This window comes from Pollicipes pollicipes, unplaced genomic scaffold (assembly GCF_011947565.3).
Source record: "Pollicipes pollicipes isolate AB1234 unplaced genomic scaffold, Ppol_2.1 Scaffold_5724;HRSCAF=6776_pilon_pilon_pilon, whole genome shotgun sequence".
Classification (NCBI taxonomy): domain Eukaryota; kingdom Metazoa; phylum Arthropoda; class Thecostraca; order Pollicipedomorpha; family Pollicipedidae; genus Pollicipes; species Pollicipes pollicipes.
In genome coordinates, this window is record NW_023596746.1 from 42,162,229 (window position 1) to 42,175,730 (window position 13,502).

The window sequence follows — 13,502 nt, forward strand, 5'->3', positions numbered from 1 at the left end:
CCTCATGTCGCTCCGCCTGGGCTACTGCTAGAGCAAAATCATCAACATCACAATCATCTTCCAGGTGGATAAACTCTTTCAGCTTATTGATGAGTTTCGTAGCCTTACCTCTGGCTGAAGTTCTCAGTTTCTTCAAAGCTTCGATGTGTTTTGTATCCTCTTCATGCATCTTCAGTCTTGAATTGGTAGGAAATCCACAACGAAACACCACAACTTATCGTTAGGTTCGACTTCAACGGCAGCAATGAGAGCAATTATGGGCAGCTCTCAATCCGGCCAGGAGGACTATGGTACTTCAATCAACCCAATCGCAATTTCAATCGTGTCAGTTCCGAGGACCGAACCACAGCCGTCCCGCACGCACACGCAACCCGGTCCACATCCCGACAGGTAATGCATTTTCAAACCTGGCGCGCATCCAACGTTGCCTCGGGTGTCAATGCCACCAAAGAAAAGTGGCGGCATTCATCACGGAGACTACGAAAATCCCCTGCGCGGTGAACAACGGCTCAAAACAGCGCAGCTTTGACCATACAGACAGCATGTTTACGTGGGGGCATCGCGCGAGAATTTCGTCGCTACAAGTCATGGCTCTGCTATCGTACGGTTAACTAGGTCATGGTCAGAGTTACAGAGGTGGTGGTGGTCCTTTGATATGAAATGAAAACGAGCGCCGAAATGCTTATTTTCATGTTGCTATGCCGCATGAGATGCTTAAACAAAATCGAAAGAGCGAGTTGATACGGGAAATAAAGGCATTTGCTCCACTTTTTTTGCACTGAGTTCAAAGTTGGGTTGCGAAAAAAGCAATGGTTCTCCACTGAATGTAGAAACGTCACCAGTCCTTTGATTCACACTGTCATCCCATCTCTTCCTGACGACAGTGAACTCAGGTTTTCTGAAATGTCCGAGATAGCCGAAACGTCGTTGGTTATGGTTCGGCTTCGTGAGCGTGTTCTACTCTGCAGCAACTTTTGCGGCTACGGAAGCGTCTTGTCTTGAACCATCAAAATCTTATTGACCCGGATTTGACAATGTGGAAATTCCACATACACGTGTGGAACATGAGGAAGTTGTTTCACCGCCAACTGAGACGTAACGACGTAACGTAGCGACGTACTTGAGACGTAAATATTTTTGAAGGTGTATTCACATTGCCCTTTCATGAGACTGTCCTTAGTGAACGGGGAAACACGCTGAAGCTAATTTTCGATAACAAATCCGATCGACTTAACCTACAATGGCCTTTTGGCTTGGCCGATTCTGAACCACTATCTGGCGCGAAATCTGATGATGACTTAACCGCATGTCGTGACTGAGCGGCCAGAAGGGTCCACGAGTTTACCAGAGTTTCTTGGACTGCTAGACGCTGTTACGGTATGGTCAGAATCATATATGTTTTCGTGATTGCCGGTGACAAGTTATTTAGATGGCTCATTCGGTGAAAATGACAGCATATCGTGCGATTTTCTGTTGCTTGTGAAGATTGTCTAACCTCCGGAATATCTGGTCGAATTATGACCAGAGTGACATAACGAGAGGGCTTTGGCACCCACAGATCGGAGTCAAAAGTGCGGATTCATGTAATGTTACGCTCATGCAATATGTGGCTGGTAGTAATATCCCTTCTGCATGTGCGTTGTGCGTGTGTTTAAGTATCTGTGCTCGCTGTATGTCTTAGCCATCGCCCTGATTCGCCGTTTTGCATAACTCGGACTGATAGGGGGAGAGAGGGTTGATGTGACCCTCCCCCGGCGTTCCAAAGCTTATAATGTTTAAAGCTTGCCGAGAACAGCAATATATTGTTCTGAGCTCGATTTCACGATTGGTACTAATTTTTATGTTGTTGGCAGGTCAAAGGTCGAATTTTACAGAAAACCGCGCTTTGTAGCTTTATTTTATGTTTACGAGAACAAGCCTTGCATTGACACGAACCTTAAACTGGCATGTGTCTTGTTCAATTCTGAGCACGTTCTGTTGTGCGATTCTCTTGCCGCCCGCCGCCTGAGCCAGCCATAGATCGCCGTGGAGTGCTCATCACAAACAGCCGCTGCTCCGAAACCGGAAAGTCTAGAAACACGTTTTGGTATCAAAACACATGCCATAGTCAACGCCTATCATGGCGAGGGCTAAGCGTTTTGCTAATAATGTTTTGCAAAATGTTTCGCTCATTTTGCTAATAACTGAAGCCATAGCGTGCAAAACAAGAAAAAAACAATGCTTGTTTCCTTCATTCATTGCTTGCTCCTACCTTGACCTTACGCTGACCCCGTTCCAAAAGAAAGTCTCCCGCAACGAGTTGAGATCTGTCCACGGGCTGACGCGGAAAGGTTCAGATGCTCGCGAAACTTTCCCCGTCCGAACAACGAGAACATTTTCATTGACGCGCCAGACTGTTCGTACGCGCTTGGAGAGGTTGGCGCGGCTGAAAATGGCGCGAACGGTAGGATGTTCGACCAAGGCAACCGATCGCTGTTATCGCGTATGACAAACTGCAGTGAACACATAAGACCGAAGAAAGTATGACAAATATACGGGCAGGTAGTTTGAATATGATCATCATAGTTTTTAATATGTTCAGCTCCTTTCACTTTTTCCCTAAGTCTTTGAGGATGGATGTAGCAGCACACAGTGCGCTCACGGCAAGCCCAGTGTGTGGGGAATGTTACAAATGTCCTTGAAACGGGAGATGCAAGAGTGTAGGCGTTAGGCGACAAGCAGCCGATCGCATATAGCGACACCGAGACAAATGTCAGAGCATGATGTTATTGTTGGCATTTAGCAGATACGTGTTCGGTAGGCAGTAGGGTGGCGGCAGGTTCAGCCATTTAATTTGATTTCTCCGCCATTTTAGGCGGAGGCAGGTTTTATCTCATGCATGTCTCGGTTGAGATGACAGCATACCGTGCATTTGTGTTTCTTCTCACATTTTTTTTCTTCTTGTCTCCGTAGTATCATGCCAAGTTGTGAACGGAGTTATATAACGGGAGATATGTGACACCAGAATAAGAGTGCGAATGTGGGAATTCACATCATGTAATGCTATGTAATGCTAATTCATGCATGTCATGTTATGCTAATTCTGCGTGTGCGATGTCGTACGCATATGTAAGTACCTACTCTCGCGGTCTTACACATTGCCCTATTACTGCATCGCATATCGGCAATGATGTTTCGTGAAAAGATGATCCTTATTTTGTCGACAGTTGCAACCATGAGAGGCAAAAATGTTTGCTTACTTCCATCTTTACTTGCTCCTTGTTTCATTTTTCATTTCACACTGAGCACGCCTCCGAAAACCAACTTCTCCGCGACAAGCCGCGATCTGTCTGAGGTCCGGTGCTGGACGAGTACGGTGCTTGAGAAACTCAAAGCGGGAAACGTCCCGGCCGACCAATTATGAATGCCATTAGAACATCTTCATCCACACGTCGAGCTTCACGCGGTTGACAACAGGCAGGCTGGCGCGAATGAAAATGGCGCGAGCGATCAGCTGATCGACCAAGGCAGCTGATGGTCGTAACCGCGTAAGTCAAAAGCCAGTGAACCAGACTTCACATCAGGCCAAGGGAAATACAACCACGATACAGGTATATATACATACATACATATATATATATATATATATATATATATATATATATATATATGTACACATATTATGGATATGGTAACTATAGTTTTTAATATGCACAGTTCGTTTCATTGTTTTGCTACGTCCTTGGTAATGGAGGGAGAAACACCGTGTGCTCGGGGCAAAGCAAGCAGAGAGCACTTTCAACGGTGCTTATCGCAAATGCTCTTGAAACGGGATGAGCGATGCAGTATGCAATAGGCGTTTGGCAGCGGGCCGTTTGAAGCAACACAGCGTGCCTACCTGTTCGAGTGCGTACATGAACCGCTGATGGGTACTTGTTGACTTGAAGGCAACAGCGCTTGGAGCCTGCGTGGGGAGAGTTTAGAGGCAGCATGGCTCAGTACACATGTCTCGCGCAAAGGGAGCGCCAGCTACAAAGCATGTACAGACAACACTTTCCGGAAGATAGAATTGGGTTTCGCAGTCATAAACACAGCACGGTATATATTCATATGCACACCAAAATGACATAAATGGGACCTACGCGAGAAGCCGATTTACAAATTATGAAGAAAGAACGGGCTTCGATTTGAGGCGATGAGGCTGTCAGGTGTGTCTTGCAACCGACCTTGACCAATGGAGGATCCAATGTGGTGGGGGGTGGGGGTTTGATGGGGCTGTACCCCGTGTCTCTTAAGGTGAGGGGGCAACAAAATATAATGGTGAAGGGGCAGCAAAATCTTCATTTCGTATCCACATAACCTTTTTTCAAAATGCCCCTAAATTTTACGGGCACCATAAGTGACCACAAATATTTCTTTTCAATAGGCACTGAAATCCGGGTACACCATAACCGGCCCAAGCCTTCATTTTCTGATGGCACCAAATTTGAGGGATACAGCAGTGTTGCGCCCTTCTGCCCTGATTAAATCCTGGATTAGATCCTTGGGCTAGGGGGCGCCGAAATAGTCAGTTTGGAGCACGATAACTTTCATTTCACGTCACCGTAGCCTTTATTTTAAAGAGCCCTCTATCTAAAAAGGCAATTCAAATTTCCCAATGTTTTGTTTTGAACAACGTTTAAAATCCCTGAACATCACAATATCTGTGGCTTTCATCCTTGAAAAATTCTCGATCTGCCTGTTCCACGAGGTAGCACCAAAAAAACTTCAGTACCGGGTATCTTAGCTTTTATTTTCCAGAGGCACACACTTCCCAAGGCACCACAGAGCAGGGGCGGGTCCAGAGGGGGAGGGGCCATGGGGTCATTCCTCTCCCCCTTGGGCCCAAGGAGGTTTGGCCGACCTGAAGAGGCATCAAATCTCATCGCAAAGGGACAACGTATCTTAATTTCGGAACCACATAACCTATATTTTTATGATACACCAAATTGCAGGGGCACCACGACGTTCGTGCCGCGGTCTCGACAAAACCCTGCGTCGGTCCATGCAGCGAGCTAACACCACATCCTTCATTTCGGGGCAACATAACCTTTATTTTCAAGAAGCACCCAATTCCAGAGAGTACCAGAAAGGGCCTTAACCCTTTATTCTGAAAGAACAATTAATTCCAGGGGCATAACTATGTTGAGCTTTCCGCCGTGATAGAATCCTGCATGGAACCCTTGGGCAAGGAGGCACAAAAACCATACTTGCAGGGCGACATCAAGCAGTTCATTTCTTCGATTAAGAACGTTTTCAACGGGAGTGGCTTACCAAAATGACCTGGTTGGGTGAGCGAGGAAAATGCAACGAAGAGTACCGTGATAATATGCCAACGAATTGGTTTCTCTCCGAATTTGGCTCACTTTTTCACAAATCCGCAGGCTGCGACCCAAGTTACGGAGGGGGATGAAACCCCTGCAACTGAATATCGAACCGCACTCCAGGTTGCAAGTCAATAGAAAGTAAAAAGCAAACATTGACTGTGAATGTGTTCGACTGCCTGCCAAACGTCACTCAAAACACTACGCACGTGTCGCGCTTAAAGGCGCTGTTGATTCACCATCTGAACAGCGGAGCAGAGTGTATGTCACTGAGCTGATTTGCGATAGATAACCTGAATTGATTGGAAAAATGGTAAGTTTGTATTCGCCATCCACTTCATCATTCTTGACACACTTTCTTCCGTTTACGCTTCAGAACCTCCTAAGTATAGAATTTGGGGTCCAGCAACACCAGTCTGGAGTTTATCGCGACGGGTGCAGTTCGCGCCGCAGAGGGGCGATGGTGGCGTGGTGGCTAGTGGTTAGGGTGCTCATCTCTGAACTTTTCTATCCTGGGATGGAGTCCTGGCTACACCACTACCGCATCCCGCGTACCTAATGCCTGATAAATACGTAATAGAGGCGTTCCGCCCCGAAAAAGCAATAGCAGCCGGTGAGACGTAAGGCCCCATGGGTGTCACAGCCCGTCCCGACAAACAAACCGCTGCCTGCCAAATTTGCAGACAATGCTTCAGTCCAATCACCGTACATATGTGGGAATAATAATGTGCAATTGGTTGGACGCGGAGCTCGGACACACAGGCCAGCCCAGAGGCTGCGCAGCTCGACAGTCCGGCGGGCATCTACACCAGCGGCGGGCCGGCGGACGAGGCAGCTCGGCCGCCAAATGAAGAACGCATTCACGCACACGCCGTTCCTCGACCGAGAGCGGAACCCCACCGCACGTGCGTGAGGCCTGTCCGTGGGGCAGCCCGTCCGCGGTCGAAGCACTGCCAGCTCAGTCGGGCACGCCGCCATCTTAGCGTCAGAGCCCGAGGCCCCTGACTCGGTTTCACCCGGCTCGCCGCGGTACACATCCCGGCGGACCGGACATCAGGACATGTCGGACATCCTGGGATCTCGCTCGTTCTGTACCGAAGCCCTGCTCCTCCTCCTCCTCCTCCTCCTCCTTCTTGACGGGCACCTAAATGGACGAGCCTCGTGTCAGTCAGGAACCAGCACCGGACAGTGTCCCTCTGCCCGTTTTCTCTACTGCCCAAATGCACCGAACTGACATCCTTGTGCTATTTATTAAACCCACTACGCTTGGGAACTTCTTGGGTCGGTGAGTGGCCCCGCGTACATCCAGGGTCAACCATCCCGTTCAGAGGGCCTTAGGCGTGAGAGTGGGGACCAATAGATCATGTGTATTAATAGTAACCGATTGGAAATCTGAAAGGGAACGGAAATATCCTTCAGCCCCAAGGGGAAATGCATGGGATCTCAAGTCTTGCCTGGAAACTCTATTGAAGTCTGGCTGCTGAAGGGGGGAGGGGGAACTGGGAGAAGGGCGAGGGGTTTAGAAACCCCCGCGAGGAGCTGTTTTTGGACTGTGAAGTCCAAAAACTGACCATACTGAATGAGAAAGGCAAAAAATATTGCCAGTTACAAACTCTGACAATGCCGTAGCAGCGTCTAGCAGTCCAAGAAGCTCCCTCTGGTAACCTCGTGGACCCCCTCTGGCCGCTCAGTCGGGACTTCCTGGTCGCCAGGAATACATTTAAAGGTCCTTACAGCTACTTAAACCCCTGTTGCCCTTCAAACCATGGACACTAAGTGAACTGGAAAACTACTAGGATACCCCGGTCGCTCAGGAGTCGCATTCACCGCTCAGGTACCTTCAGTAGCGCACACAGGAGATGTACGGGGGCCCGCGCCTCGCCCCTTCTCGCCCAAGGGCTCTGGGGACATACAATTTGAGACCCGGTTCGTTGCTTCGAATGGCCCGAAGGGCTCGGTGGAGATCGCATTAGAAATCCCGGCCCTTCGGCCCGGGTCCGCATTACCGGTACTATTTGCGCATAACCGGTATTACAAAAGCTGACATATGTAGGTATGTATGTGGCTCCGAAGGGGCCGAAGGGCGACGACTAAAGAGCACATCCATCTACAGAGCACAGGACCACCGAGACAGGAAAACGTGTGAATCCATTCTTATTAAAAGTGGGCAACCAGATCTCGACATACAGGGCTCATCATGGCCGATTATGCGAACGTGATATGTGCCTTTACGTGTGATATGTGCTAACTTAAAATCGTTTACATGTGTAAGCGATGCCTGACACGTGACATGCGATGCCTGTTCAATTGAAATCGCCTGCATGTATAATTTATGGGCGATATGTGATGCCTGTTTACTTCAACTTGTTTGCATATCTAAATGAAGTGTGATGCGTGATGCTCATTTGTTTGAATTTGTTGGTATGCACATGTATGTTCGCGCTTTAATTCTTAGACAGGCACTGCAGCGTGGTAATTGCTGGCAGTCACTCTTTGATTAATCCCCTGAATGTTGGCGTCCTGCAAAAACTACAGTTTGCTGGTTAAAAAAAGGCCTGAAAAATCAAGTAGGATCATCGGCAGGGAATCCACAATCCTGCCATTGTTTTGATAAAGATGTGGTGCCAAAATATCAACACAAATAAATCTCCATTCTCCAGATTTTTCTCCCAGGGATAGGGCTAATACCAATGTATTATCTAAGCACGAGATAATTTCAAGTTTACAAACCGAGGCTACTAGAGGAGTCTACGCAGACATGACGTTACCATGGGACTAAAGTTTGGTAGCCCGCAATGTGGTTTTTGGTTGATGCTACAAAAAGGTTGGTGCATACTAGTCAAGTGATATTGTAATTTGCAGTTCAAAACTTCTGAAGACAACTCAATACTAGCATCTGATTTCCCCCCAAAAAACACTAAACCACGTGTTCTAGCTCCAGCACCCACGCCATAATCGTCGAAGCCAACGCGCGTGAATATCTATATGTAATGCGCTTTTTATAAGATAAGTATTTGTACATCAATAAATCACCATCACATGTAATATTAACGTTACATTAATAGGCAATGATTGCGCATATCTTCGTCCTGCAGTACCGATATGAAGTGAACTGTGAAAATAAGGTTTTGTGAGGAGGACTGGTGCCAAAAATTTCGCTGTTGCTATCCTATGATCTTCCTGGATTTTGGTTGAAATACTAATCTGTAATGTTGGATAGGTTAGATAAAAATGGTGCACAGAGAATAGCATCCCCAGCGCCCTAAAATATATTTATTAAACTATTTCCTAGCTAAGATATGCGCTGCGGCCTCTTGACTGGCAGAGATGATAAAACTTGCCAGAAACCGGCCCATTTTACAGGAAAAATCCTCTATCTTGAACTGAAATGGCACGCACAGCATTTAAGCCCCCGGGGCTCACCACTCACTACCCCCAATAAGGGCAGACCAACCCTGCATCCCCCCTGTCCACGCTCTCTCTAAGGCTACAGGATGCGTATTCCAACTTCTCAATAGGCGTCCCAGGGTGCTGCGAGCCCGCCGTATTTCATTTCCACCCAACATTGTTGCTGTTGTTGCATGTTGTACTCTTTTCCACAGGCTGTTTCAAAGGACTTCCGGCTATAGCTTTTCTGTGATAAATCACTGGTGAATGGGTGACCCCATCTGTCTGTCGGGGGCAGGCTGGAAGTGCATTTCAGCAATAATTTTGTGGATCTGGTGCAAACCGACGCCATTTCTCGGCCTAAAATGTTACATTGAATGAGCTAGGTCGAACAAACTCGGCTCATGGAAATATTTATGTTTAAACCAGCTCGCAAAGAACAGCGTTTTCACAACGCCATAGTGTTGGCGCCATGTGACTTAGCCCCATGATGACGTCACAGTATCGCTGTCCAGAATGAAGTAATGCGGGGCTTGTTTACAAACGTACTACGAATTCAACTTTGTCCAAAATTGTCATTCCAGAAAATGTCCAATGAAAAATAGAACGTTGAGGACTATAAGTAATACCAGGCCATGCAATATGACAATCTATATCATCTTTGTAGCATGAACTGTGGTGACATCTTCAACGACCAGCGAGAAGAACCAAAACCTGTCATCAGATTTGTCCAGAAAGCATCCGAAAATTTCATCACTGCTAAGACTGATGTGATGCTTAACAAAACATATATGAAGAACAATCTGCTTTGCGTATGTATATTGAAATATATATATATATATATATATATATATATATATATATATATATATGAGTACATTTTGCTAATCAATAGGCATGCGGTTAGGTCATGCATCAGACTTCGCGCCAGGAAGTGGTCCAGAACCGACCAATACAAAAGGACATTGTGGGTTAAGTCCATCTTATTTGTTATAGCAAATTAGCTTCAGTGTGTGTGTCCCCGTTCACTAAAGACAGACTCATGGCAGGGCAATGCGAATACAACTTCAAGAATAAGCATGTTTCAAAAACACCGCCACGCCAAATGCCTCATGCATCATATATGCTTTCGTGATTGACGGAGATAAGTTGTTTAGATGCCTCTTTCGCTGAAAATGACAGCGTATCATGCAATTTTTTGTGTCGCGTGAAGATTGTCTAGCCTCCGCAATATCTGGGCACATTACGACCGGAGTGACATAACGGAAGAGCTCTGGCACCCGCAGATCGGAGTGCAAATGTGAATTCATGTAATGTTACGTTCAGGAAATATGTGGTCGATAGTAATATCCCTTTTGTATGTGTGTTGTACGTATGTTTAAGTACCTATGCTCGCCGTACCATCTGCAATGCTGTACCATGTACTAACCATGGTCCTGATTTGCCGTTTTGCATAACTCGGACTGATAAGGGAAAAGGGGGTTGATGCGAACCTCCCCGGCGTTTCCAAGCTTATCAAGATAGAGCTTGCCGAGAGCACCAGTATATCGTTCTGAACACGATCGCTCGATTGACATTAGTTTTATGTTGTTGACAGGTGAAAGGTTGAATTTTTTTCAGAAAACCGCACTTTGCAGCTTTACTTTATGTTTACGAAAACAAGCTTTGCGGTGACACGAAACTTAAACTAGGGTGTGTCTTCTTCAATTCTGAGTGCGTTCTGTAAAACAATTATGTTGCCGCCCGCCGCCCGAGCCAGCCATAGATTGCCGTCGAGTGATCACAAACTGTCGCTGCTCCGAAACCAGAAAATCTAGGAACGCGTTTGGGAATCAAAACACGCGCCATAATCACTGTCTATCACGGCGAGGGTTAAACGTCATGTTATTGCTGCATTGGATATCGGCAGAGATTTTTCGTGAAAGGGTATTCCTCATTTTGGAAATAACTGACACCATAGCGGGCAAAACAGGAAAAAAACAATGCTTGCTTCCTTCCATATTTTCTTGCTCCTAGCTTGACCTCACGCGGGCCCCGTCCCAAAAGACCAAGTCCCTCGCAACAAGGTGTACTCTGTCCGTGGGCTGGCGCCGAAAGGTTCCGATGCTCGCGAAACTTTCCCCTTGCAAACAACTAGAACATTTTCATTGACGCACCAGACTTTTCACACGCGCTTGCCGACAGACAGGTTGGTGCGAATGAAAAAAAAAAACGGGATGGGCGATTGAGTATGCAATAGGCGTCTGGCAGCGGGCAGTATGAAGCAACACAGCTTGCGTGCCTGTTCGCCTGCGTACCTGAACCGCTGATGGGTGCTTGTTGACTTGACGGAAACGTGCACTTAGAGCCTGCGTGGGGGAGAGTTTAGAAGTAGTATGGCCCAGTACACATGTCTCGTGGAAAGTTGCGCCAGTCACACGGCATGTGCCAACAACACTTTTTGGAACATAGAATTGGGTTTTGCAATCATAAACACAACACGGTATATACGCGGATGCACACCAAAGGGACATACATGGGGCTTACGCGTGGAGCCGAATGACAAATTGGGAAGAAAGAACGGGTTATGATTTGAGGCGATGAGGTCGTGAGGTGTGTCTTGTCAAGCGACCTTGACCAAGGGCGGATCTAGATTGGTAGGGGGTGGGATGGGATAGGGCTATACCCCCCATCTCTTGGGGCGAGGAAGCAACAAAATGTCGTGGTGAAGAGGCACCAAAATATTCATCTCGGATCCACATAACCCTTATGTTCAAAAGGCCCCAAAATTTCACGGGCTCCACAAATGACAACAGATATTTATTTTTGACAGACACTGAAACCCAAGGACACCATAACCGACACAAAACCTTCATTCTCTAAAAACACCAAATTTCAGGGGTTGCAGGGGTTTCAACTTCATTGTTGTGCCTCCCGCCATGAGAAATCCTGGATTGGCCCAATGGGCTGGGGCACCAAAATCGTCAGTTTGGGGCACCATAGCTTTCATTTCCCGCCACCATAACCTTTATTTTAAGGAGCTCCTCTATCTAAGGGGGCAATTCAAATTTCCCAAAGCTTTGGTTTAAAACAAGGTTTAAAATCTATGGCCTCACGGTATCTATGCCTTTCACCATTGCAAAATCTCGATCTGCCTGTTCCACGAGGGAGCACCAAAAAACTTCATCACCGGGCATCTTAGCTTTTTTTTCCAGAGGCACACGCTTCCCAAGGCACCACAAAGTAGGGGCAGGTTCTAAAGGGAGAGGGGCAAGGGGGTCATTGCTCTCCCCCCTGGGCCAAAGGAGGTCTGATGCCCTGAAGAGGCACCAAATCTCATCGCAAAAGGGAAACAATGCATTTCTTTCGGAAGCACATACTCATATTTTTATGAGACACCAAATTGCAGCGGCAACACGACGTTCGTGCCGTGGTGTCGACGAAACCCTTCGTCGGTCAAAGCGGTGAAGGAGCACCAAATCCTTTATTTCGGCGCAACATAACCTTTATTTTCAAAACTCACCCAATTCAAGAAAGCACCATGAAGGGTCCTAACCCTTTCTTCTGAAAGAACCATCAATTCCAGGGGCATAACTACGGTGAGCTTTACGCCCTGATAAAATCCTGGATCGAGCCCCTGAGCAAGGAGGCACAAAAAATCGTTTTTGCGGGGCGACACCTTCTTGATTGCCAAGGGGTACTAAATCAAAGCGGTCCATTTCGAGAGCCTTAAACCATAATTTTAAAATGGCACCAAAGTCCAGCGTCATTACAATTGGCGTGCCTCTCATTTTGGAAAAAAATGCTGAATCGGACCGTTCAGGGAAGGGGCACCCTGTTTAGGTAAACAGACGCCAACAGCCTCCGTTGTCATTGGGGCTTGGGGCCGCATCGACCGGCTGTGGTGCAGACTTCTGAGGGTCTCCGTAGGGTCCTGGAGGTCATTAGTGGTGCTCGTGATTTTTTAAAAAATGAACGCTATGTGGATCCCAAATGAAGATTTTGCCGCTCTTCATCGTGATATTTTGTCGCCCCCTCGCCCCAAGGGACATGGTGCATAGCCCCATCAAAACCCCACCCCCTACCACTCTGGATCCGCCATTGGTCAAGGCCGGGTGACAAGAAGCACCTCACCGCCTCATCACCTCAAAGCGTAGCCTGTTTTTTCTTCCCAATTCGTCATTCGGCTCCACGCGTAAACCCACTTTATGTCCTTTTGGTGTGCATCTGAGTACCGCGTTGTGTTTGTAACTGCGAAACCCAATTCTATGTTCCGAAAAGTGTTGTTTGTACATGCTATGTAGCTGGCGCCTCCTTTGCACGAGACAGGTGCACTGGGCCATGCTGCCTCTAATCTCTCCCCACGCAGGCACTAAGCGCATGTTTCCGTCAAGTCAACAAGCACCCATCAGCGGTCCATGTACGCACGCGAGCAGGTAGGCACGCTTTGTTGCTACATACGACCACGGCCCGCTGCTGGACGCTTATTGCATGCTCCATCGCTCACCCCGTTTCAAGAGCATTTGCAATAAGCACCCTTCAAAGTGCCGCTCCTGCCCGAGCACACGGTGTACCTACACCCATTACCAGGTACGTAGCAAAACATTGAAACAAACTGTGCATATTAAAAACTTTTGGTATCACATTCGTTGTATATATGTATACATATATATATATATATATATATGTATATATATATATATAAATATATCTGTATCGTGTTATGTTATACCTGTATATATATACCTGGATCGTGGTTATGTTACCCCCGACCTCACGCGAAGCCTGGTTCAC

General features: G+C 47.1%; 1 protein-coding gene across 1 annotated transcript in view; it reads right to left on the minus strand.

The window, feature by feature from the left end:
- Positions 1-5,380: 5,380 nt before the first annotated feature.
- Positions 5,381-13,502, minus strand: part of LOC119103071 (uncharacterized) — a 64,378-nt gene continuing 56,256 nt past the window's right edge. The window contains exons 4-5 of the mRNA XM_037226519.1: positions 6,438-6,486; positions 5,381-5,403 (exon numbers count right to left, since the gene is read on the minus strand). Coding sequence (XP_037082414.1) covers positions 5,381-5,403; positions 6,438-6,486 — 72 coding nt within the window. The remainder of the gene's footprint in view (positions 5,404-6,437; positions 6,487-13,502) is intronic.